The 26,621-nt window shown below is 49.5% G+C and overlaps 1 protein-coding gene across 19 annotated transcripts in view; it reads right to left on the bottom strand.

Annotated features, from left to right (window-relative positions):
• Window positions 1-24,970, bottom strand: part of BCORL1 (BCL6 corepressor like 1) — a 64,459-nt gene extending 39,489 nt beyond the window's left edge. For 2 of the 19 annotated variants that reach the window (XM_072744115.1, XM_072744106.1), the window contains exons 1-4: window positions 23,808-23,947; window positions 23,079-23,256; window positions 5,086-5,215; window positions 129-219 (exon numbers count right to left, since the gene is read on the bottom strand). In XM_072744115.1, the coding sequence (XP_072600216.1) occupies window positions 129-219; window positions 5,086-5,171 (177 nt within the window). In that variant the 5' untranslated portion in view covers window positions 5,172-5,215; window positions 23,079-23,256; window positions 23,808-23,947. Of the gene's footprint in view, window positions 1-128; window positions 220-5,085; window positions 5,216-20,512; window positions 20,572-20,639; window positions 20,778-22,049; window positions 22,363-23,078; window positions 23,257-23,807; window positions 23,989-24,525 lie in introns of those variants that run through there. The other 17 variants (XM_072744116.1, XM_072744105.1, XM_072744112.1 and 14 more) reach the window with 15 other exon arrangements.
• Window positions 24,971-26,621: the final 1,651 nt, after the last annotated feature.

Raw genomic sequence — 26,621 nt, 5'->3', positions numbered from 1 at the left:
ATACAGCAACTCGGGAAATACCCTGTTCCTTCCTGCCCCCCTTCTTGGGATGGCAGACTGGGCACATCGCCCGGACAGTTCAGCTCCGCCCTTTGGCGGGTGACATGTGGCTCCACGTGGCCCCTTACCTTGGAAAAACTGCTGCTGACACAAAACTCCTGAGATCCAAAGCGCTGGCAGTCACCTGTCGTGGACTCCTCATCAGAAAGAGGTGCTCTTCTAGTATGGAAGACACAACCAGAGAAGGGCCATGAGGCCTAGTCTTTCGGCCACCACCACCTTCGGCAGAATGCCTCCTGCCTGCCTGGGTTCCCATGAAACCTTACTGTCTCACTGCCCTGGGTGACTTGGAAGAAAGCATAAGGAATCAGGGGTGGTAGGGGCAGGTTGCAAGCCAGAGCCTCCAAACCCAGCTTTGCAAATTCCTGCAAAGGAGCCCAATCTGACAAGACTACCCTTATTGGACTGTATGTCCTATTCTCTGGGGCTCTCACCAGAAGTGTGGGGAATAGCCCAGCCCCTTTGCCTTGTCCCCAGAGCTTACCCATCAAGGTGACCAACCAGGAGGTAGGGGGCATGGCCAAAAAGGGATAGGTGAATCACAAAAGTTCTCAAAAGGCATATGCAAACCAGTTTTTTCTTAAGTGCAATCTTATTTTAAGTCTATAAGGGAAGCTGGCTGCTGGTATTATAAGGGTAATCCTTTTCTAAAACAAATAACCACCTCCATTGTGTGTCATGTTCTAAATCTGAATCATCACCTATTCAGCTGATGGGGTTACCTAGAGCAGATACCCATTTATTAGTGCATATAATGCTACTGATTCGAGGCCACCAGGTCACTGGGTGCTGAGGAGCATTTCAAGGGCAGGATTTCTTTCCCTCCAGGGTACCACCAAGCTCCAGCCAGTGCCTGACTTCCTACCTTTCTATCCTTTCCTGCATCCCATGTCTGACCAGCTCTTCACTCTCCCTCAGTTCTCCCAGCACACCACCACATTCTTTCCTATCCTAAAGGGAGGCCTTCAAGGCCACATACCCCAAATTCGATGCAGCAGGTTGCAAAGAGAAGGGCTCAAGGACAGAGAGCTGGGTCACAAAGGAGGAAAACCTAACTGAACCCCAAGCTACACAAAAAGTCTTCTCCAGATTTTCAGCAAGAACCTTAGGGGAAAAAACTAAAGACTAGGAGGGTGAAGTTGAAGACAGGACAAACACCCACTAGAAGTTTAGTTTTTTTGGGTATAGCAGAAACCTACCACTGTCTGCCCAAGGGAGGACACTGATGGGGCAAGAGCCCAGGTGAGTGGCTGAGTAGAAGGTCCCAGTACAAGAATAAAGCTCCAGCAGAAATGATGTGGTGCAGTTCTGAGAGGGAGAAGCACAGGAATGCTCTGTGGCCCTCTGGGAAGGGGGACTGCCCTGGAGTTTGCCCCTCTTCTTTTTCCTCAGCTCTACAACAGCCCAGGAAGAAGCCAGCATCCACCTCACCAGCCACCCCAGCCTAGGATGGTCAGGGAGCCCACAGCCAACCTCCACAAAAATGGGGAAGGTCCTGCTAACCCCTTCCCTTTCACTGGAACAGGCCATCACTGATGGACTACAAAATTGTACCTGGGGCAAGAGAAGCAAAAAAGGCAAGGGAGATCACCATAGGCCTCTCCCCGTCGGTTCAAGGCTTTGGAGGGGGCTAACTGGGGTCGGGGGGAGATCTGTTCCCTTTAAAAGGAAGCTAGGCTGGCAGAAGTGGGAGGGTTCCACTGCTGGCAATGACTGCTGGTGACAAACAGAAATGACTGTAAGGACAGGCAAGGGCTGGAGAAGCAGCCAGGGGTCTTGAGGCAGGGGAGGCAGGGGGCCCTAAGGGAAAGGGAAAACACACTTGGACCTCAGCTCTCGGGAGACCAGAAAAGCGAGGCCCACACTCAGCCTTGGGCCAGGGAGAAGCGCATTCCAATTAGCCTGGCCAGTGATGGTTTGGGGAGGACAGCAGCAAGGGGAAACAAGCGACACCGCCTCCCTTCACCAACTCCACCTGACAACTGCAGGGGAGAGATGTTATTTCTTTCCATCCTGTCCTGTCCTGACCATTCAAAGAGGGAGCCAGCTGCATACTCGCCCCCTGCCCTTGCCAGGCTCCCACCTCACATAAAATCACCTTGAACTGAAGGCAGAAACCCCACCCTCAGATGCAGCCACCTGCCCTCAAAGGCAGACCAGCACAGCCGGCCAGGCCTGGGGACTCTGGAGGTGGCAGCAGCAGTGAAAGCAGCAGTCCTGGCTACTCTAGCCATACCCAAGCCTGAGTGCCAGTCCCCGAGGCTCTGGGAAATCATCATGTGGCCATGTTTCAAATTCTCTGAGGAGAGGGGTATGCAAAGCTACGCAAACATTAAATTGTTCCATGGAGAGAAGAGCCCGGGACAGGAATAGCTTTTACAGGGGAGGGGTGCACAAAGAGAAGTGGGTCAGCCAGGCAAGGTTAGGAGGGTGTAGGCGGGCAGGGAGGAGGGAGCAGGGGTCAAAGCAGGCTCTGGTCAGGCCTGAAAATCAATCCCTATGTTTCTTCCCAGTAGAGATGACCCCAGGCTGTTGTGCTCAAGGCTTTGTTGAACTTAAACCAGAAATGTCCATAACCTATCAGGGTTGTTTTCCTAATTAGGAAGGGCTAGCACCACTGTTAAACCAGACCTTTTCTCATTCCCGTTGGGCCCTGACCTCACCACACACATCATTAGGCTCCTCATATTCCAGCCCCTGTAGACTTTCCCTGCCTGAGTCCCACCACACCCCAAGACCACCTTCATGCCAGCCAGGGTCTTCCCCAAACAAACCATGTGGGAAATACCAACCCTCACCTCAAACTCCTACTCATCCCTCAAGCCCCAGCTCAGATGTCACCACCTCTGGAAAGCCTTCCCTTATTCCCACCAGGAAGCCAGCTGTTCTTGCATCTAGACGCCCACAGGACCTGTACGTGTCGCGCTACAGCACTTGCCATCAGTGCCCCATTACTGCTGCTGATTTGCTCTTAATAGATGTATGTCCAATGAAGAAGTGAATGGATACAACAAAGGAAGCAAGCAAGCGAAGCGAGGAGACAGAGAGTTAGCCAGAGGTCTAACTACAGTCAGCCCCCTAGGGCCCATAGGAAGCCCCTGTCCCTGTTCCTGTAGTCAAATGCCTCTGGTGAAGATGGGCAGGTTTCTCAAACACTTTTAAGAGCAGACCCCCTTGTACAGCCTGATAGCCAAAATTTATAAGTCCTACAAGTTGTAAAGGGCTGAGGAAGATGGTTTTTAAATAAAGTGAGACCACATTTCGGAACGCAGCTCTAGCTCAGCCTAGACTGTAGAGGAAGGCGACAATAAAGGGTAGATGAGATCAGAAGTGACAATGCTTAAAAGGTCATCTTAACTAGTAGGCATATTTGGTAATTTAACATCCCAAGAAAGGTCCATAAAGAGGGAAAAGCAGGTTTGGGGCTCACTTCTGGTTCCTTTTTCAGCAGGGATTTAGAATGGAGAGCGAACCAAGGCAACCTGTACACTGATCTGTTAAAGGCTCTAGTCTAGATCTCTGCACCCAAGGCTCAACTGCCTAGAACAAGTGGCCAGTGAATGCTTACGCAAATCAGTACCACCACCCTGTCTTCCCCCAATCAGCCTCTTGGTAATTATCTAAGGACATACCTCACATGCAAAGGAAAATATCTTTCTTCTGCAGATCTGAGAAGAATTCTGTCTTATTTTCTTTAGTCCTGACTTTTATATTCTAAAATAAATTCCTTTTAAGTCCATCTCTAACCTGTTCCTCAGTATAGAGAACATTAAACTATTAGGCACTAATGGCTTTAAAAAAAATAAAAAGGTCTATTCTCCTAACCTGAACCTCAGACAAGTACACACTTCTCCTGTGGAGAGCAGAAGAAAAAAAGAAGATACACACAAAGACGCACATTCCTTTACCCTTCAAAATTGCCAACATCCCCCATGTGCATACACAGCCATGCACACTTCCGAGATTCACCCAAGGAAACACCGGATTTGAATCTCAGAAAAAGCCATAAATGTTCCGTGTTCTAGGGGATTGATCTGATGCATTTGGATTTAAACAGTCGATGAGGGATGCCTGGGTGGCTCAGTGGTTGAGCATCTGCCTTCAGCTCAGGTCATGATCCTGGAGTCCTGGGATCGAGTCCCACATCAGGCTCCCCACACAGAGCCTGCTTCTCCCTCAGCCTGTGTCTCTACCTCTGTGTCTCTCATGAATAAATAAATAAAATTCTTTTAAAAAAATAAATAAACAGTCAATGGACTTAAACAACAGCTAAACACCAGCAAGCGTGCCTTTTCTAAAAATGAGAGAGACAATGCAACTATCACCCATAGCTCTTGCTTTGGCCGAAGGTCATGAAAGTCAAATATAAAATCTGAAGGCCATTTTGAGTGTCCTTCCTACAGGGCATGATCAGTAAATGGCATAGCTTGGCCAACTAAATATCCTGGTGAACAGAACATTTAAAACACAGCGGATTAGGCAGGCATCACCAACTCTCAATTTCGTATGACAACTATATTAAGCGGTTGGATCTTCCTGAGATACTTCATAAGGATCGTACTGCGAATCGTCATTAGCCTCGTGAGGCAGGAAAGCGCTGATCACCAGAATACCCACTAACAGCTCCCAGTATACAGCTGAATAATAAAACTGCCTTTCTTCCAGGCTTAGATCAAGGACCAAAAATATCTTATGCGTATCCTTGAGCACCGAACATGGATGCAGCAAATAAAAATTGCAATCGCCTGAGCTTCCCCTTACTCTACAGCCTGACAGTCCTTAATGAGTAGACAAATGTTAGTTGGCAAAAGGTCATCTGTTGGCCTCCTTACCTTCATCTGAACAGGGACAGCAAGGCAGGGCAGGCCACTCACACGGCCCCAGCTCCATCCCATCCCAGGGAAGTTAGAAACAACAGGAAAGCTCTGCCCCAGGGTCCCTCCCAGGACCTTGCCGCAGCTGGCCCTCTGGTGAGTAGGTACAGCTCACAGGGAGCCAGAATGGCCACCTTCCCAGCCTCCTCACCTCTCCTCGTTGATGCCACACATGCGAATCCGGTCAGAACTGGTCCAGTTGTGCACGCCGCTGTAGAGTGGTGCTGTCGAGATCATGACAGCCACTCACCACCAGATAGAACCTGCTGTGGCCGCTCCCCCTGAAGAAAAAGAACTCCAAAAAATCAAAACTCCTGACAGGGACAGCTGCTTGAACCACCTTTATTGGGGAAACATTGAAATAAAGGCAATAATAGCACCCAAAATGGCAAAGCAGTCTCTCCCACAAGCCAGCCTGCTATGGAAAATTAAGGTCCAAATGAGGATGAGGCCACACCAGCTTTCCAGGAATCCATAGGTTTCAGGATGGAGACAAGGGTGCTGTTAATCACTTAGAGCGATTTTTAAAATTATCTTAAAGACAGATATGCTAGAATGTTCAAGGAAATTCAATCTATTCCAGACAAATGAGATGACAGTATATTTTTCCACACACATTTAGCCTAACCAACTACAATTAGAGGGTTGTTCCCATATATGAACAATGCATTGAAAGACTACTGGGGATCTTTTTCTCGTCAACTCTCTAATCCTTGGGTACTGAAGTATTTGAGTGACGTACCAATTTAAGTTCTCCAGAGGAAGCACACACTTTCTTTATAAGCCCTTCAAAAATACTGTTCTGATTTCGACTTGGGAATTCTATAGATCTAACACACATATTTAAGCGGGTTTAAAGCTCCCTCAAAATCAGATGCAATACTCCTTCTACTCTGACCACAAACAAGCAAACAAACAAAAAACAATGTTCCATCACAAACCACACATTTCTGTCCTTGTCCCTTTCTATCAGCCTTGTCATCCCTGTGACCTACCACCCCCTTCAGCAGCTAATGTCCAGCTGTCGCTGTTGACAACCACTGCACAGCCAATTCACCTAGAGAAAGACACATCGGGAAAAAGAGGTTTACCCAATGAGCTTGTCTTGAGACCCTTTAACTCCTGAGTTAGCTAAAAGTCTTCTTCATCAAAGCTCGACTGAACAGAACCCTACAGTGATCAGAATTTTCTGCTGTTCTCCACTTTCCCAAGAAGTAAATCAGTACAATACAGTCACATCAGGGGTTTGTTTCACTTATTCTCTATATAATTTTCAGAGATTGTCCATGTTCAACATAAGAGCACTTATTCATTCAACAAACATTTATTGAGCTCCTACTATGTGCCAGCGCTCTCCTAGGCACCGGGGAGTCAACCATTACCCAAAAAGACCCCTAACCCCTGCCTTCATGGAATTTATATTCTAGCGGGATGAGACGGACAACACATGTGTTAAATGATTCCTATTATAGGATGTTAGAAGGTGGTGTAACACACACTAAGGGGCATGGCGATGGTGGGGGCGCACAGAATGGGCTACGGTTTTCAGAGGGAGGTAATCAGCATAGGCCTGGCTGAGGGGACATTTAAACATCCTAAAGAAAGTAAATAAACAAATAAACATCCTGAAGGAAGCGAAAGGGTGAGCCATGTGCATATCTGGGGGAAGAGCATTCCCATAGAGGGAACAATCTATGCAAAGGTCCTAGGGCAGGAGGCTATGTGCTAAGATCAAGAAAGAGCCAGTGGGCCAGATGGCTGGTGCAGAGGCTCCAAGCAAGGGAGGGAGGCAATATGGGGACAGTAGAGCCACAGCCCCCCATTCTTGTCCTGGTCCATATCCTGCTTCCTCTCTCCACAGCATAGGATACTGCTGCCCTTGCCTGTCTTTGTACTTGCCCATCTCTTGGTTTTCCTGACCTGGTGCCTGCTTGCTTCTCCAGGGATTTCTCTCTCTCCTCCCTCCCCAGAACCCTAGCCTGAGTCCTGCTTGTCTCTCCTCACCTCTGCCAGGCCCCATCTCTTCCCTTTGCCTCTTTTATTCCCTACCCCCATCTCACTCTCTCTCTTTCCCTTCCCCTTTCCCTCTCAATTTCTCTTTCTAGTCCCCTCTATTGCTCCTCCTCACCTCCCTCTTCCCCCTGTTATTCTCCCAGCCCCCCCCCTCTTCTTTGCTCCTCCTTTCCCTCTCCCATTTCTCTTGGCACAATTGGCCCACCCCCACCTTCTTCCCCTTCCCACCTTTCTTGCCCATCCTTTCCTCCTTTCTTTCCTCATCCTTGTTTTCCCTCCAGGCTCCCCTCTCTCCTCCCTCTCCTCCTCCTCCTCCCTTTTTTCCTCCCCCTGCACCCCCTCCCCTCTACTCTTTGTCCCCGCCACAGCCTTCAGTCTCCCTCTCTTGTCTTTCTGTCTCCTTCTATCTCCCTTGCCCTTTTTCTGCCTCTTTCTGTCTCTCTTAGCTCAGCCTGGCTCTCCCTTACCCCTCCCCTACCCCACCTCTCTCCATGAGTGGGGGGGGGCAGGTGGTTGTGTGAACCCTGTCCCTCTTCTCCAGCTCCTGAGATCCCCTAGTTGTAACTCTCCCTTTCCACCCCCCCCCCACCAAAGACTCCCAAATCTGTATCTCTAGCCCTGACCTCTCTCCTTAGACCCAGACCAGAATTTCCAGCTGCCAGCAACTCGCTGTTAATTGGATGTCCACCAAGCCCCTCAAACTCAATGTGTCTCAAACCAAACTCATTATCTGTTCTCATAAACCTGCTCCCCACCCCCCACGCCCAGCATGTTTCCTATCTTAGTTAATGGCACCAGTATCCCCCCGCCTGGAAATTTCAGCGGCTTGTCTTCAACTCCATCACTGCCCACAGCCAATCAGGAGTCGAGCCTTAATAATGCCATCTCCATCCTCTCCTTCTGCCCCTTCTTGCCACCACCCTGATATAGGCCCTCATCATCTCTCACCCAGAATATTACAATAGCCTCTTAACTGGTCCCTCTGCCTCCAATTTCTTGATTTTACAATCAATTCATCTCCTAAAGCATCAGTTCGATCACGTCACCCCCTCCCTCCTCAAAAGCTTTCAGTAGCTTTCCTGTCTTCAGAATCAAGCCCAAATTTCTTAGCACAGCAACGTGGGCTAAGAAGCCTCCCTGACCTGGCCTCAAACCTCCTCTGGTCTCCTCTTTGGCCACATCCTGCTATTTTCCTGCTGCCTCTGCCATCCCAGCTCCTGACCCTTCCCTGAACAGATCATCCAGTTTCAGGACTTTGCTGTTTCCTCACTAACCCTGAAATGGCCTCTTCTGCGCCCCTCCTCCTCTCTGTCACCCCTCAAAGCCTGGCTTAAATGTCATCGTGTCATCTCCCCAGCCCCTGATCCGTTAACTCTTCCCTCCTCACAGCACTGATTCTTACTCTTTGCAGTGTGGTTAGCCAGGGGTGTGGCATGTGTCTCCACCAATCAAGTTACTTAAGGTAAGAAATTCTGTCTTTTCTGTCTCTGGTTCCTCTGCAATGTCTTGCGGATAGTAAGTACTCAGTAAATGAGTGTTATGTGGAACTGAATCCTGGATGAGAAATTGAGGTGGTGACCCTGAGAAATTACAATAAGCAAAATCAACCCCCCCTAAAAGTGTCCACCAGGCTTAGTTACTGTAGACAAGAATGCTGTATTTCCCTGAAAGCACCATGCATTGCCCATAGCTCACCCTTAGCAGCTACCCCATTGCAGCATAGTTCATTGTCTCTGAGCTATTTTGCACCTCTGTAAATTGCAGGTAACTGATGGATATGCAAACTCTGTCTTGTCCCATAGAGTTTGGATTGACTTCCCTCCCCATTGTGGAAAAACCAGTTTTGCCTCCATTTGCAATTCAATTCCTTTACTCCATATAAATTTGTGCTTTTGGACTTTTTCTTTGAACCAGCTCTAACATCTATCTGGTTCCCTTGTTGATTAACGAGTAAAATATAAAATCTTTAACACATGTTCATTTTTATATCTGTACAAGACTCATGGTTTTACCTTTTTCTGACAATTATCCTTAACATTCCTAAGACAGTTATGTGGGTTAACACATAATTTTAGAAAGATTTCAACAAAGGGTAAGACAAATGGATTGACTGTCCCCCCTGTTTCACATCAGTTTACCAGGACCCCATCCCATCACTGAACTTCCTGGTCAATCAAGTTTTAACTTTTTCTTAGAATATCTTGGGATATTAAGATATCAACAACAGCTCAGGGGCACCTGGGTAGCTCAGTCAGATAAATGTCCAACTCTTGATCTCAGCGCAAGTCTTAATCTCATGGTTGGTAGTGAGCTTGAGCCCACTTTATTTTTTTTTTTTAATTTTTATTTATTTATGATAGGCACACAGTGAGAGAGAGAGAGGCAGAGACATAGGCAGAGGGAGAAGCAGGCTCCATGCACCGGGAGCCCGACGTGGGATTCGATCCCGGGTCTCCAGGATCGCGCCCCGGGCCAAAGGCAGGCGCCAAACCGCTGCGCCACCCAGGGATCCCTTGAGCCCACTTTAAATAAAAAACCAAAACACAATAACAGTTCAGCCTACTGACTGATATGCCAGGTACTTTTAAAAAATCTTTCCTCCCTATGAAGCATTAGAAGAATCAAGTAATAAAAGGGGTCATACTTGCATAAAATGAATTTTAACACAAAGTATAAGTTTTAGTGTCTATCTGAATACCTGCAGGCAGCAGATATAAGTCAGTCACCATTGCTTTTTCACTCTTGGGCTTATTTTTGTTCTATTTAGAGGGGGTTGGTAGTTTGTAGGGCCTGGGACAGAAATCAGAGGCAGGCAGGGAATGAATCCTGGCATTTGAAAACAGAACATACAAAATATCACCACCTAGATAAAGGAGTTTTTAGATCCCCCAAAACCACAATAACAACAACAACAAAAAGAAAACCAAGCAAAAACCAAAGTAATTACTAGACAAAACCACACATTTTAGCACTACCTGGAGGCACCATCATTTTCACAAGATCCTGAAGACAGAATATTTCCTTCACCTTGGCTTCCCACTCTTCTGTTAGGAATTTCTTAGGGCAACCTCTCTTCCTATGTAGAGCTCACTGCTGCTATTAACAGTAGCCGTTGCAGAGGAGGGGAGGAGAGGGGTAGAACTCACAGACAAGAGGGCACTGAGCTAAGTGGTCTACATAAGAAGACAAGACTGGTCCTCCTGAGTCAGAGAACAAGCAAAGGGAACTTCCAAAGAAGCACTGACTGGTGTCAATGTCCACACAGCACAGGAGGAGTCAAAATGGCTAATGTACACCAATGTTTCCTAAGCCAGAATCACCAAGGTACTTGTTCAAACTAGAGGTTCGTAAGTTTCAGCCCTGGAGATTCTGGTTCAGTAGGCCTAGTGTTTTGTTTCGTCCTTATCACATCCAATCAAATTAGTAACCATTCTACTATACACTACTTCTCAGGAGAGGTAAGCAAAAAGGAAAAACCCTACAGACATACCACACTTGGTAGATTCTGCTGGTGTGCACACTTAGGTACCGACTTGCTTCTGCTCACAGAGCCCGACTGACATGTGGTATGCTTTCTCAATGTCTCTCTTGCTCTTTCCGATGGGAACCTCACATGAAAGGCTGAAGGCAAAGCTCCTAAAAGGAACTTCGAAGAAACCTGGTAATCCCGAGTGGCTCAGGAAGCACAGGCACAAGGATACAAAATACCTCAAAGGACTTTCCCAGATATCACAACCATGTAATTGTTAAGAAATGAACAGCTGCATGGCCCCAGACTCAAATGCTGGTCACTGCCTGGAAGGCAGTGGGACCACTGTGAGCTATCCCCACTTTGGAGGGAAAAACTCAAAAGACACATCCAACTCACAGTGAGAACAAAGAAGAGCACATGCTCCACCAACCCGACGGGATAAAGCACTGGCTGAAAAAATAAAGACATGCACCGTTTCGATTTAGCAGGCACATGCACACACCTTAAGTAGAGGGACTGACCGAGATCCGAGGGGATGAATCTAGCAAGCCAACAGCAGAAAGTAAGCAGTCAGACATAATTGGCACACCACAAAACAGGGGAAGCCAAAAAGAAAATGGACTAACAGGAGAGCAATAACTTTAAAACGGTGAAAATAGCAGCTAAGCTGAGGGCGAGCAGGTAGTAGAAGACAAACCATAATGAAGCAGAGATCTTTCCCCCAGAAAATCCAAAAGAAAAGAAAAAACCACTAGAAGACAAGGGCAGGTGTGGAAGGCATAAAAGAGAAGCCCACAGAATACAACAACTAAAAGAGAAAAAATGAAATAGGGGAACCTGAGATATTTCACCATCATGGGCCAAACTGAAACACTATGGGGAAGCACTGAACACAGACATTTTAGAAAAGTTTAGATAGAATATGTTATCAAAAGGGGAAGAACATCAAATTATAATCCAAGTCAGGGTTAGGGGAGCTGGTAACAGGGAATGGGCAGCACAAAAATCTCAAAGGAGATTTTACAGATTGGGTGGACATTTTTTGTTTTGTTTTGAAATGAAGATGCCAAAACAAGCAGATTTCACAACTACAAGCAAAAGTATGGTCATCATGCGTATGAGGAAGAGAAGGACATGAAAGGCGGTAACACAGCATCTATCTGACAAAATGTCTTTACCTTGGTAAAACGTTAACCTCGAACATGGCTGGACAGGGTGTTTCTCCAGTGAGTTCCCCAGAATCAAGTAGCTTCCTTGGTAACCAAAGACCCCCTATGTGCAGAACAATTGGGCACTGGTAACATATGCAATACAACTAGGCCCCTTACACATAGCACGAAACCTGCTGGACTTTTATTCATGGCTGGACTCTTACCACCTAGCCAATACATTAGAAATTCAAGATTAAGGTCTCAGTTAACTAAATCTGGTAGTACTCCTCCAGGCTTCTTTTGGTTCATATTGTCTGGTGACCTGGAAGCAATTATGATTTTAAAAAATGAAAGAGCCGGAAAATATTCTTCTTGAAGCCTGGCCCTAAATCTGTTCTCAAGAGAATAGGCGTGGCCAGTAGATGTTTAAGAAGGAGGGCTGGGTCAGTGATGACTAATGTGTAAAGAAAACCAACTTTGGGACCTATTGCTCCAGCAGAAATTCAGAGCTCTGGGTACAGCTCCCATAAGACAGAGACATCCACCTTCAAACCTCACAAAATCAAAGGAGAAGCCAGCCCATTACCCCACTCTGGAAAAAGTGGCCTCTAAGACACCCCCAAGGAGATCCAAGAGACCATTGGCATTTAGATCCAGGGGCTGAAGGGAAGAGGCTAGGACTTCCGTCTAGTCATTGAAGTGCCTTTAGAGAGAGGTCAAAATGTCTCAAAATCAGTGTTTTCAACAGGAAAGTGTACCCATACCTAATAAGGATAACTTTACCTGCCTTTAGATACGGAACCCCTACCACAGATCTGACTCTCCCTGTTGCTTTGCCTTCTTCCATGTGTACTCAACAGGAGACGAGTGTTCCTGTTTTCCCTGCTTGATCCTATATCCCAAACCTCATCCCCTCATGAGGAAGTTCTCCCAATGTAAATTGTCCTAATTTAATGATTTCCCATAGAAAGATATTCTAATATCTTCCACAGGCTTTCCCTCCAGTATCCACATCCCCTTACCTTTCCCTACCATTAACCAAATATCATTCCCTGAAACTCGAGAGTCCCTTATACATGCCCCAATCACTTTACTTTGCTTCCCTTCATGCAAATAGATTCCTCTATCACTACACACCACCATACACAAACACACACACGCACACACACACACACACACACACACACACACACACACAAAATCAACTAGAAATAATCTGCTGGGCAACTGAAAGGAGGAAGGGGCCCTCTGCGCTGTTCATCCCAGCCTTCTGCCTGACTAATTTACTGTAGCACTTTCTAGTTCCCCTGGGGGGGGTTTTCTACCCAAATATTTCTACTGGTTCTATCCCAAGGGATAAGTCTTATAGGAGACACTGCATCTTGTTCCCAGATACATTTAATTCCTCTATTTACTGAGAAGACTAAGTAGTTGCCCGCATGCGGCTATAGCATGAACACCTTCATAGACTCCTTGCTACCTCTATATTTAAAAACCTGGCCCCCCCCCAAAAAAAAACCTGGCCCATAAACATTTATGAGACTGTTGGATACAAAATTATTTTAACTATCTGTTAAACATACAAGAGTTTGGGACGCCTGGGTGGCTCAGTGGTTGAGCATTTGCCTTTGGCTCAGGGTGTGATCCTGGAGTCCTGGGATCGAGTCCTGCATTGGGCTCCCTGCATGGAGCCTGCTTCTCCTCCCTCTGCCTGTGTCTCTGCCGCTCTCTCTGTGTCTCTCATGACTAAATAAATAAAATATTTTAAAAATAAAGAAATAAACATACAAGAGCTTACTCATTCAAATGAATGTAGTTACCTCCAAAGTAGTCACCTTGGGAGGCTAGACATCATCTCAATGGACTGGCCAGGGCTTGCAATCTCCTTGCGTGCTTCAGGGAGATTACTATTACCATCATAACCCTTTCCAATCCCAACCATACCCTTTCTCAATTGCCTCACTAGTGCTGGATCCCCACTCATTCAGAGACAATTTGATGTTTAAAAACTGCCAAAATTGGGCAGCCCGGGTGGCTCAGTGGTTTAGCACCACCTTCAGCCCAGGGTGTGATCCTGGAGACCCGAGATCGAGTCCCATGTCAGGCTCTCTTCCTGGAGCCTGCTTCTCCCTCTGCCTGTGTCTCTGCCTCTCTCTGTGTGTGTGTCTCTCATGAATAAATAAAATCTTAAAAAAACAAACAAACAAAAACACTGCCTAAATCCATTCACAGCCTAGATCTAGTCACACAGCAGCAACACTGCTGAAGAGTGATATAGTCTATTATCCACAGCCTATAATATGTGTGTGTTGGAGGGTGGTTGAGGAGAGCATTTTCAGCCCCTACCTGCCAGCCTCTCTAGTCCCCCATTATGTCCACTTACTGCATCATCTGCAAAATGGGAATAAATGAGTCCCTACTTCAAGTTGAGAATAGGAGACACCGGGCTGGGTCAGTCAGGAGAGTGTATGACTCTTGATCTGAGGGTCATGAGTTCAAGCCCCACGTTAGGTGTAGAGCTTGCTTTAAAAAAATAAAGTTGAAGGACCAAAGGTAATCAATTCCAACAATGAAGGAGGCAAAAAGCAAAGTTTTCATCTCTTACCATTTTCATACCACCAGTTCGTTTAGCTTTTCTACCCACTGCCGTACTTTTTCCCTATTATTCAAATAGTACTTCTATCTCCTGCTGTAAGGAAGTAATTTTATCCCATTTAAGGAAAACATCTCATCATAGCTTTATACTAGCTAGACCTAGGATCTAGCCACAAGACTTTATGCCACTTCTAGGTATCACCAATTGCTAGAAAACCTAAGCGATCACCATGAAATTCATCAGTCCTTTTCAAAATGCAAAGCCACCTCAAAATGGCACTTTAAGTAACTATGGTCATTTTTGTTTTTAGCACTTCTCATTTCTCCTAGATCAAAAATAAGAGTTGGCTTTCCTCAGAAGAACCATGTGAATATTTGGTGTGTCTTTCACACTCGAAAGTTGGATCATTGCCATCTGAGACCTGAATCCCTTTTGGGAGCTTCTGTGTCTTCCATGCCACTGACTGGGACAGTGGCCCTTGGGCATCTCCATTTCAATATACTGCATTCATGATATGGAATTTTTCATCTAAAGTGGATTCCTCCTCAACAAACTTTTGTCTTTTTTTGTCTCCTGGACCTCCCACACAAATAATTGGAAAAGCCATTATCAGACTATTTTTTCTACTCTCACCAACTCATTTTATATAAATTACTCATATACATAAATATATACACATATAGTATATATACACATATATACACATATATTCATCATAGTATATATACGATAGAGTATATACATATAATGCATATGTATGTGTATATACAGTATATAGTATATATACACATTATATGTATGTGTATATATAATATATAGTACATACATATAATGTATGCATATATATTATATATACACATACACATAATGTATGTGTATATATAATATATAATATATACATATAGTATGTGTGTACACACACACAATTACCTCACAGAGTTTCGAACTCTCAGTATTGACTCAACCTCTTTCCGATCTACAGGTTTCCCAAGGCTAGAAAGAATATTTTCTATTTCTTTTAATCACCACTCCCAATAGTGTCTAGCATGATACAAAGCATATAGTATGTGCTCAGTAAATACTTGTTAAACTACTGGGAAAAACTGAAATCCTCTCTAGGTCATATGGAAACCAAGAATCCCACGTAAAAAGCACTGGGTCTGTGGATGCCTTTTACTTCCCTTGCTCTCATATACACTTTCTCTCCCTTCTTTTCCTTGCTTCCACAATAAAGACAGTCACAGAAATACAATCAGGCCAGGGCAAAACAAAGTCAACTTCCAGTTATCTGAGCGTGGTTTAGCCGCAGCTAATTTTTAAACCCAGCCAATTGATGGACTGCCTTCTGCTACTTATAGTAGATGTGTACTCAGGGAACAACGCATTTTAACGTCTGCCTAAGCAGAATATAAATTGGAAGGTAAACCTGCTGGGTAGGGGGACAGGTAGAGAATAATAACACATTTCCAAGCCAAAAAGAAATTATTAATTTGTGAACTAATCTATTGTTTGAAATTGGCCTGCTATCACTCTCCCTATATTGGCATAGCTGACTGTTGGCATCAAAGTCGACTCTGGCTGCAGAAAGGATCTCTATATTATAGCCCATCTTTTTTTCAGTGTTGAAAAGTTTGGTTTGGTGATACCTGAAGTATTCAAAACATGTTTTCAACCATCCAATCACTGATGAACATCCTTGTCATAGAGCCATAAGAGACCCAGGCTCTATCTACCAGCCTTTGTAGAACTTCCAGATGTCAGAGACATCTGGAAAGCCCAACCAGTCATAATTAAATACAGCAGCCCTTTTCAGAAAGCAATGGTTGTTTAAAATGTCACCCTAGTAAACTAGGCTTGGGTCATTTTTTAAGCATAGCCCAAAATGTCCCCTAAAGTTTCAACTGGATATACAGTCTTCAGTTCCTACCCTAAAATACTGAGCAGTGTTACAGCACAGCTGCTAAAGAAGCTGCCACTTTCACCTCAAAGGTGGATGCAATAATGGAGTGATGAGCCAAGCTATTTCTTCCTATCACACTGTAAATGCTAAATATGTACTAATACAACAGGAATATGGAGAAAGAGCACAGAAAATCAAGATATATGGGGAGTGCTCAGGAGCCATTTATGGTTTTTATTTGCCACCATGTTTACCATAGAGTAATATAAAAGGTCATAGGACTCAACGGAATAAGAAAAACTAGATTATAATATAATAATAGATGCCACTTATTGGGCTCCTGCTATGGACCTGGTCTGCTATGTAGATGTCATCTTGTGCAATCCTCAGAGTCCCGTGAAACTGGGGTTATCATCTCCATTTTATAGATGAGAAAACCGAGGCTCAAGAAAGTTAAGTGATTTGCTTCCTGTCACACGGTTAGGGAGTAAAACAGCAAGGACTCTAACTTAAGGCAGTATGTCTCCGAAGCCCTCCAGGTGATTCTGAGACATGCTAAAGTTTGAGAACCACTGCAAGACACTAACCTATATGAGGTGCGACCAAGTTAAACTGAGTAAAGCGTCATCATCATGAGACATCTAATCACCTCATGGATCCAGGTATAGAGTGCACTGACTCATCCTGGGGATCAGTCATGTACAGTGCACTTCTCTATAGAACTTGGAAAAATGAAAGCCTGCTTGTTTTCCTGGTCCCCGGACACCAACATTATAGCAAAACTTGACTATACCCTTAAATGGCACTAACACTAAGATTTCTAGGCATACCTTAGCAATGAGGTAACAAATTTTGTTCCTTAGCCGACAGTTGGTAAAGAAGCCTGAAACACAAAGCTTTGCTGCCCCTCAGTACTCTCAATTCTTCATGGACACTTAACTTAAGATCTTCTTAAAATCCAAATGAAGACATATCCTGCCTCACATACTCTCAACGAATAAATCTGAAAATTACCACATTTTACAAATAATAAATCATCACTCTTCAAATTCATCACAATTCATTGACCAGGGAAAATATGACCTTGACATGCAGCCTGCAGCCACTTTTTAAACAATTATCCGTTTTTAAATGTTTTATAGGGAAAGGATGGCATCTGCTTAAAAAAAGGGGGCGGGGAGAGGGAAAAAGAACAGCATATTTGAATTATGGGGATTGAAGGCAGAGTTAAATTTTACTCTTGACCAAGATTCAACTTCAGTTCACCAAAGAAAGTTTTTGTCATGAAAGACTGCTTTCAAGTTATGAACAGTGGGAAAGGGTACAATTTAGAAAAAGAACAGCTTCTACATTACTTAAAGGATAACCATTCAAAAACTGGCATTAAGAAAGCCCAGTGAGTATGTAAGATTATGTAAAATACTGTACTAGCATCCTAGTGGCCAAAAGATAGATTACCTCCTATTACCTCCCTCTTTGGCCATCCTGACACTAAACCTTCTGGCAAGCACAGACTCATACCTCACTGGAACTCCAGCATTAAGAAATTTCCTTTCATTCTGAAAACTCGAAGGTCTAGGGTCTTCCTTCCCCACTTACATAATCATCAGTGGCTTCTCCTCTTTCCCATCTGCTTTATACCAACAATGTCCACTTTCCCCCGTGCTCTCTCTGTGCCACTCTAGTTTGTGTTCACTTTCCCACCCATCTTAACCATGAACTCCTCCTCTCTCAATCCCAGATGGTGGCTGGTGCTGGAAAACAGCTCTCTACCCTACTGTGGCCGTTCTATTCCTTCTCAAATTGAGCTCAGCTTGTAATCAATGAACCAGTCCAGATGCCCAACCCCTGATTAGCACCTCTCCTCCATATACCCACCCTACCCCTCAATTCTGGCCCAAGGCTCTAGGGCCGCTGTTCTTTATCCTGTTTCACTCTGGAATTTCCATAATTCACCTCCCTATATCTAGGATTCCTTCCACTTGCAGATGGAAAAACTGGTGTATTCCCACATTCTCCTTCTTTTAAGGCCATTCTACTTAGGTCAGTGAATTCCTTACTCCATCCAGTACCCTTATTTTAGTCTAAATTTTCTAACTAATGCTTAGGCTCGTGAGCCCTGGATCTCAGCTAACCTCTACTTCCTGGGCTCTCCCAAGACAACAGCTATCCAAGGCAACTTTTTACTTTCCCTGACACTAGCTCTACATGACATGTAAGCAAACAAACATCTTCCCCCTTTGGCTCCTTATTCCACCCTCTTTCACATTCTGCATTTTTTAGCCTATATACTATCTCTAAATTCTCTATTTCCCTATGGGTATACATGTATATTTCTTCCTATAAGCCAGTTTCTCTCCAACCCTATTTTTACTCAAGATCGTCCTCTGTCTTGCACCAACCTTAGTGATTCTAGCATGAAAGTGTAAAGAGCCTTCAAGGTTCTTCAAGCTTTTTACTTTGGAAAACCTTAGCCTGGAAATTTCAGGGTTCCACTTTTTCCTTAGTTGGCCCTAACATGAAGCCAGTGATGATCACTTTTCTTCCCCCTTCACTGCCTAAACAACCTCCTCTTGACTTTTCCTTTTGTCTTCCTTCTTTCTAGTATTCAAGTCCTTTTCTCCCATAATTCTGTTCCCCTAAAAGAAGCCCCTCTCTGAAACCCATAATCCAAACTCATCATGTGAGGTTCTCTGGCACCTGTACTAAACTTTTTTTTTCCTATGTAGTGAACTACAGCATGAATAAAGCAAACAGACCCCTGAAGGAAACCCTTTTGCTTCCCCAAAAAGTCTAGGCCACAGGGAGTTTATGCCTTACCAGCTCTAGGTCATCAAAACAGCCAGATCGCTGTGTGTCCTTGCTGCTGCCACCATTTCCTCTGGAACTCCCCTCCATTCTGCCCAATTCAGACTCCAACAACAGAACTCGCCAGGGACTTAGCTTTCTTCTGCTCTATCCCAATAATTTGCTGTATTTTCCTTATGGCCTATTCTAAAGAAACAGTCCTCCTTAACCTCCTCCTCCAAGACACCGGGGAACCAGAATAGAAAGAAACCTACCCTTGCTTCATAGCTGGTAACAGGGTCAGCCCTCTTAAAGTCAATTTGAGTAAGGCTCTGTGCCCAATGGCCTGTGCCTCTTATCCTTCCCAACTATCCCAAAGGTGGCTGCCTCAGTTGCTTTATCAAAAGATGAGTCTGCCTATCAATAGCCACATAGCGGCTTACGCAAACCAAAACGACCATGTCCCTCTTAAACTCTATCAACCTTCAGATTCTCTTAACTTGAGTCACTAAGTCCCCTGCTCCTGCTAGCTCCCCTAGTCCTTCTTACTAACTTTGATTTTCCATAAAAAATTTTACAGGTTCCTCCCCCAAACTTTTGCTTCTATTTGGAGCCTCTGGGTGATTTCGGGGATTGGGTTATCCCATTTAATCCCCAGTGGGATCCTCCAAATTTCTTTAGTACCACATGCTGACATGGCCATCCAATTTGAGTACCCCTAAACTCTGCTCCATCTCCCCCAAAATAAAGCTCCCTCTATCCCAACATTCAAGGACAGGTCAGGTAAACAGAGAACGAGGTGACCTTTAAAGTCCCTTCCAACCTTGGGATTTTATTATAAACCTAGTCCACTTCCAACACCAAATGCGTCCCCTGTTCATTTCCCCAACGTTTGTCAGGGGCCAGACTTTGAGAAATCCCCTTCTAAGTTGAAAGAGCCATGTGGCCAACCAGGATAACACTAACGTACAACTGCACCCCCAGAAGCCTCATCAAAGATTTTTGCAATTGTACTCCACCTCTGTGCGACGGGGACAATCTCCAAACTGCCTTGAGAGTATTCAGCTCTCGCACGAAGTTAGCAAGCCCCCTTTCCGCTCTCGCGTAAAGAGCCCCTAAACCCCCCGAGCTAGTCGCATCCTCGCCAAGCGATGCCTGTCCTTACTGTCTACTCTAGGAGACACCAATAATGAATAAGTATCACCACATCGACAGCTTCCTACAGCCAACACTGAAAATTTCAAAACAATAAAACAAAAACATAGTGCTGGCCCTGGGGGAGGGGGAAGGTGCGGGCGGAATAGAAGGGCACCTCCAATGGCCTGGGCTGTTGGCCTCCCGGCTTGCGGTGTGCTTCCCTCTCGCCTTTCCCCTCGACCACATCTTTCCCTACAAAAATCTCCCGCCCCTCCATAACACGAAATCCCCAGCCGAGGTGCGGTCGGCTCCTCCCAGCCCTACCCCGGACGTCCCTCTGGCCCAGCCTTCCCCTCAGCGGGACCCCGGCGAGGAGGGCCCCCTCCACCGTCCAATTCACCTCCCTGTCCCTTTCCGGGCCTCTGGGCGCCCCTGCAGGGCTCTGTCCCGAAGCAGAACCTCAAGGAGCCAAGCCCACGAGGCCCGTCGCGGGACCCACCCCCCCCTTCCTTCTCCCAGCACCTCGTCCTCCATGCACCCGGCCCCCGGGGCTCTTCGTCGTCGTCGTCCGGGCTCGTACCGCCCCCCGTCGGGGGCTCCACCCCCCGCCTGCCCCCGCCCCCAGGCCGGCCCCCTCCCCACCACGCACCGCCTGCGCCCTCTGCCCCGGCACGGGACTCCCTTTGGCCTCCGTTCCCCGCCCAGAAGCGGCGGCGGCGGCGGCAGCAACGGCTGCGGCGGCCCCAGCAGGAGCAGCAGCGGCGGCGGCAGCGGCGGCGGCGGCAGCAGCGCCGCCCCGGCCCCGCCCCGCCGCCCGCCGGAGCCCCACGCCCCGCCCGCCCGCCCCGCCGCCGGACTGCTCCCCCCGAAGCCCACCAGTGAGCCCCCCCCACTTCCCAGCCGTGATCCGTTCGAATCCAGCTCCGCTGGGCCTGCTGTCTGTTCCTCACGCCCCTTAGGACCCGGGGTGGGGAGCCCTGGGGTTCGCGGCCATCCCTCTCCCTCCTTCAAGGGCTGAGGGATTGCCCCTGATCCCGAAACCCGGCCCCGTAACCGGAGCCTCCCTCCTTCCACCCCTCGGCTTCGCTCTCAGACCCCTTGCCTCAGGCCTGGCGCGGAGCGGGTGGAGAGCTTGAACGCCGGATCTCCCCCTGGCTTGCCGGGGCTAGTATGAATTGCCCCCATCTCATCCTCCTTCAATTTAAGCCCCCTCCCCGCCGCGCCCGGCCCGGCGGCCCCCGCCCCTACAGCGAGGGCAGCGGAGCCAGGGTGCTCCGAAGTCATCCCCCGCCTTTTTTCCAGGGACTCGGATAATTGCCCCTGCCCCCATCACAGCACTCCCACTCCCGAACCCAGGCCCCGCCGCCACCTAGGGGTACCCCTTACCCTATGGTTCCCGCACCCCAACACTGAGGAGAAAGCAGCCCTGAAGAGCAACCGTCGCACCTCCCCTCAGAGGTTGGAGGGTATTTTCTCCAGGTCTCTTCAAGACTTCATCACGGACAGCCGCCCCCCCCAAAAAACAAGCCCTTTCTCGCCCTGCCCTCCTGGCCAGCCTCCCTTCGGATCACTGGATCCTTGGATGGGGGGGGGGGTGTTGTTAGGGCCAGGTAGTTAACAAGACCGTAGCCTCCACCTCCCTTTCTGAGGAGTGGGGTAATTCCAATGGTTCCCCCCCAGGATCAACCCGACCCCCGTTTCCATGGAGACCCCCGCCCAGCCAGGAAGAAGACTCTCAGATCGTGGCGAACAAGTCTCACCTGGCTAAGGGAGAAGGGGGTGAGGAGGGGGTAGGGTAAGGCAGGGATGGGGTACGAAGGTGGAAGTGGAGGGGAGCTGTCCCGAAGGGAGGGGCGAGGGCAGAGCGAGCTCCAGGGAGCGCTACGTCCGGGGACACGAAGAGGACGGCGCCCCCGGGGGGCAAGCGGAGCGGCCGCGGGGCGAAGAAGGGACTGGGTTGAGGAAAGGCTTAAGATAGAAAGAAGCGGGTGGGGGGATACGAAAAAGCCGGGGAGTCAAAAGGGGTGGAGGGGTTGGGGGAGAGAAAAAAAAGACGCACCTGTTCCCGGGTCGGCTCCGCGGGGAGGCTCAGGCCGCCACCCGGGCTCCCTCTCACCCACTCTGAGCCTCCACCCGCCTAATACTGCCCCGATCTGATGCCCCCCTTCCGCCCCTTATCGCCACCGACCTCCTTCTCCTCTCTCTCGGCGGCGGCGGCGGTCGGACTCTAGGAACTGAGAGGAAGAAGGGAGGGCTCGGCAAAGCGGAGGAGAGACAGAGCCACACACTGGCAGCAGCCGCGGCAAGCGAAAGAGTGAGGGGGAGAGCGGTGTGTGTGTGTGTCTGTGTGTGCGAGCGAAGCCTGGTGGAGTGGGTGCCGGTCGCAGGGCTCGACGGGAAGTGGAGTCCGACGGGGTTCGCGGGCGGCGCCAGCCGCCGCTCCGCGGGACTACAACTCCCAGAATGCCACCTGTCGGGGGGGAGGAATGGGGAGGTGGAGGCGAAGGGAGGGAGCGAGCGAGAGAGGGAGGGACGAAAGCAGGGAGCAAGCGGCGGCGAAGGGGGCAGAGCCAAGCAGCCCCGGTGACACTGGGAGGGGAGGGGAGGAGGAGGGGATCGCTGCGAGGACCAAGCGGATTCCGGAGAGGGAGGCAGCAGCAGTGGCTGCAGCAAGCCGGGCAAAAAGCTAGACTCCCAGGAGAGGCGGAGGCGCTCAATCCTAGGGGCTGCAAGAGCCCCACGCCCCCAGCCCTCAATGTCCCTCAAATGAGAAGATTGAGGAAAGGAAAAGATCAGGGCGCCAAGGCCAGGGGTTTCTGTTTCTTTCCCCCAAGCCTCCCCACCGTATGCCCCGACCTGACTTTCTCAGGCCACTGGTGCCCGATCCAATGTGCAAATCCAGAGACCCCAGATCTCCCCTGTCGGGCAGCACAAAACAGACACATTCAGTCCCCTTCTCCCAGGGGCCTGAGGGAAGCCCCCTTGCTGGCAGGGCGTGACTCCCCCTTCTTCCCCGCCCCCGTCGTCGCCACCCCCCATGCCCCTCTCCAGAACCCCTCCCCTGAAGCCTGGGCTCGCTTCTTCCTACCTCACAAGAAACGGAGTCCCTCCGGGGGCGACTACCCAGCCCCCTCCTTTATACTGGGTCGCTACCCACCAGTATCTCCTTAGCGTTGCCCCCCTCACCGAAGTAATAGTGGGGGCGACCCAAGTTGGATTGGTGGCTACTTTCCCTCAGAGACTAGCCGTCCTTGGCCACGCCGACCCTGTGTAGAGATAGAGAAGCACATTAATACCGCCCCCCAAAGTTCAGATCCCCCGGGAAATGGCTTACAAGGAAAGTGGGGTTGGTAGTGGAAGTGAGCTGGGGGTGAATCTCAATCCTCAAACCTCGCTGTAGGCGTGGAAACCCAGGGATTCCTCCCTTTCCTTGGAAGCCATCAAATCGCTTGAGGGGGGAATGGGGGTACGTTATCTTAACCCAAATGTCCACACGACTCGAAGCGACGCTACATATAGGAATAAGATACGAACTAGGCTGCTGCCGCGGGAGGGAGAGTATACTGCCGCCCCCGCCACGCCGTCGTCCACCCTCAAACACACACCCCTAGGGGAGTCAGATGGCCTAGGAAGTGGGGGGAGCCGGTGGGAGTGCAGGAGAGTGAAAGGGTTGTGGTAAGGAGGGTCCGCGGCCCCCTGAGAGCAAAATCCAGATGCTAAGAGGTGGGTGGGGGGTGCGGCATAAATGCAGACGGTGTCTTTCCTTGCTTTTCCCGGAATCGCCGCCAAACACCGTCTAACACTCGTAGTTGCTTACCAGTCAGTCCCCTAGCCCCATTTGTGCGCGTGAGGCGGCCGGAGCCCGGGAAGCCCGGGCACAAACTCCGCGGAAGCTGGCCTTCGCCGCCGCCGCGCTGCTGCGGGCCTCCCTCCCTCCGCTGTCGGCCCCGCGGATCTACCTTCGCCCCCGGCCGAGGCCAGACCCCGCTCGCAACTCCACGCCCCTACTCCACCCCCGGCTCCCCCCTTCGCCCTCTCCCCGCGGGTCCGGCCCAGCCCCTAGCGCCGCCCCGCCCTACCGCTCGGTCCCGAGCCCAGCAAGTGCCCCGAACTCGCCCCCCGCCCCCACGCCCAGGCCAGTCCGGCGGGGCCTGGTTTCCCCCTCCCGCCGCGCCCCGCCCCCGAATCCACGTCCTACTTCGCCACCCAACTCGGCCCGGTCCGGGTTCGGCCCGCGCCCAGGCCACTGGAGTCTCTGGTTCGGTCCAGTGTACGGCCACCCACCCCGCCCTTGCCTGGGTGCCGGCCTGGCCCGCTGCCTGCGCCCGCCGAGCCGGCCCAGGCGCGCGGTCCGGGTCTGGGTCCCGGTGCCGGCCTCGGTCCCAGCGGCGTTGCCGCGTCTCGCCACGAGGGCTCGGTCCACGCAAGATCTGAACCCGCGCGGGGTGGGGGCCGCGGAAAGCAAGTTTCTTTATCTTCCCTCCGCCCCCGCCGCAGGGCCGCGCCATCCCCCACCCCCCACGGCGCCCCTTCACCTGGGCAGAGCCCCCCGGCCGCTGTCGCAACTTTGCTCTTCTCCACGCCGCCGGGGAAGCGGGCGAAGCGAGAGGAGGAGGGAGGTGGCAGGGGGGGGGTGCTGGGATCAGGCCTCTGAGCTCCGGGAGGACACGTGGGGGAGGAGGGGAAGGAGGAGGAGGAGGAAGGGGGGGCGGGCCTGCAGTTCTCGGGGCTCCCCCTGCCAGCCCCGGGGAAGCCGGAACCTCTCCGGGCAGCCACAGACCCCGCACTGGCCACGAGGGAAGAACGGAGCCACCTTCCCCGGCCAGCCCCCAGCTCCAGGAAGGGGGGGCGGAGAGCAACGCCGCTCGGGGTCGGAGAGCGAGCGTTTTCGCTCGTGCTTTATGTGTGACTCTCTATCTCCGTTTAGCCTCCGTATATGGGGGGGCGTGGGGTCTTGCATGCAAGGGGCGGCGCGCGCCCGCCGGACGCCCCGCCCCTTCCCCGGCCCCCCACTTCCCTAACCCGGGCGACCTCGGTGCAAGGCTCTGGCGCTCGTGCACCGAGGCCGCCTGCGGGCGCAGCCCCAGCCCCGGCGCCGAAGTGGGACAGGTGCCGGGGAAGGGGAAATGCCGGGGCTCGCTGCCTTGCCTCGCGTCTCCCGAGCGGCCCACCCTTCGTGGCAACCTTCGGTGCTGCAAACCCCCTGGGCTGCCTTCAAAGGATAGCCCCTGGCCTGGGCGTGGAGGCACCTTTGTGGGGGGGGGGGTGCCTGGAGCGAGAGGCCCGAGGGAGGAGGGAGGAGGGAGGAGGAGGGGGATGAAAGGTCTGTAAATGGGGAAGCCTGCACGACTTGGGGCGGAAAACCTGGCTGGAGGAAAACTCTTGGCTTCTGCCCGTCCCCCCACCCTCCCAGGCTCCTCAGTCACCAAACCGAGCCCCCTTGACCCTTACCCTTTACCCTAATGACTCCCCGCCTGGCCAAAGGAATAAATCCTCATATGTGTTTACATCCCAGGCCATCCTGCCAACCCCAGGACTGAAGAGCTGAGAAGCCTGCGGTCCACATTGGAACTCTGATGACTTTACATTAACTCCGAGGAGGAGAGTAGCTTTCGAAGGAGCTGAAGCTAACGGCAGACTTGCTTTCAGTATTAAGGTGTTTCTTAGCAGCTCCAACCCTGAACCCGTGGTTGGGACTTCAAAGGCATCGCCTCAGCCTAGAGGGTATTCGGGGAGGTGCCCAGCAGTTCCTGGAGGGTTCAGGGCTTTGTAAACACGGAATGTAAAATGAATAGCAGGAATTTGAAAAAAAAAAATCTTTATGTGCAGATATATTGATATTATTTATTATATATTTATCTATACTAAGGAAGCCAGAGGGTCATTTGGACTAGAAGGAAGCCCTGACGGATTAATGTCTTCCTCCTCCTCCTCCTCCCTGCCCCCCTCCTTTGTCCCAGGCCCAAAGAGGTTCCATCTCTAAGCTATGGGGTGTCTTCTTTCTGTTGAAAGGACTTTAGAGATGGCAGGTGAGACTTGCCGGGTATGTCTCCCTCACCTGGTTTAAAGGAGGAGTATTGTGGAGGAGGGTAAGGCACAAAGGTAGCAGTGGCTTTTCTGTTGTCTAAGGCCTGGTGTTCTGTGACCCCTATGGATTGTCCTCAACAGCCTCAAAATGTACTGCCAGCAACGTGAACATATCACTTGCCATTTTGCCTGCTTTGCTTTGGGAACTTCTTCCCTAGCTGTCTTATTTGGTCATTCCCACCCTCCTGTACATACTCCGCCCCCCAACACACACACACTTTAAAAAATGTTTGACCTAAGTTGCACCAAGGGAAAGTGAAAATTTGAAAAATATTCCTTTAAACTAATCAACATACAAATTCTAAAGGTATTATTAAGGTCTGAGGTATCACCTCTATTGGGCCTAATAATGCAGGCCCCACCGATTCTGCTTTGATTTAAATTGGCTGTCTTTGCTGATTTTAATTCATCTGGTAATTACTAAATTTCCACTTCTCTTAAGGGTCTTGGGGCCCTGGGGCTTCTTTTTTCTTTGCTTTGAGGCTGAAATGGATTCTGGACACCTCTGTTCCCCATTCATCTGTATCTCACCATTTGGCTGCAT

The sequence above is a fragment of the Vulpes vulpes genome, chromosome X, assembly GCF_048418805.1.
Source record: "Vulpes vulpes isolate BD-2025 chromosome X, VulVul3, whole genome shotgun sequence".
In the NCBI taxonomy this organism is placed as follows: domain Eukaryota; kingdom Metazoa; phylum Chordata; class Mammalia; order Carnivora; family Canidae; genus Vulpes; species Vulpes vulpes.
Note: the sequence above shows the minus strand (reverse complement) of the source record. Positions and strands in the feature narration are given on the sequence as shown.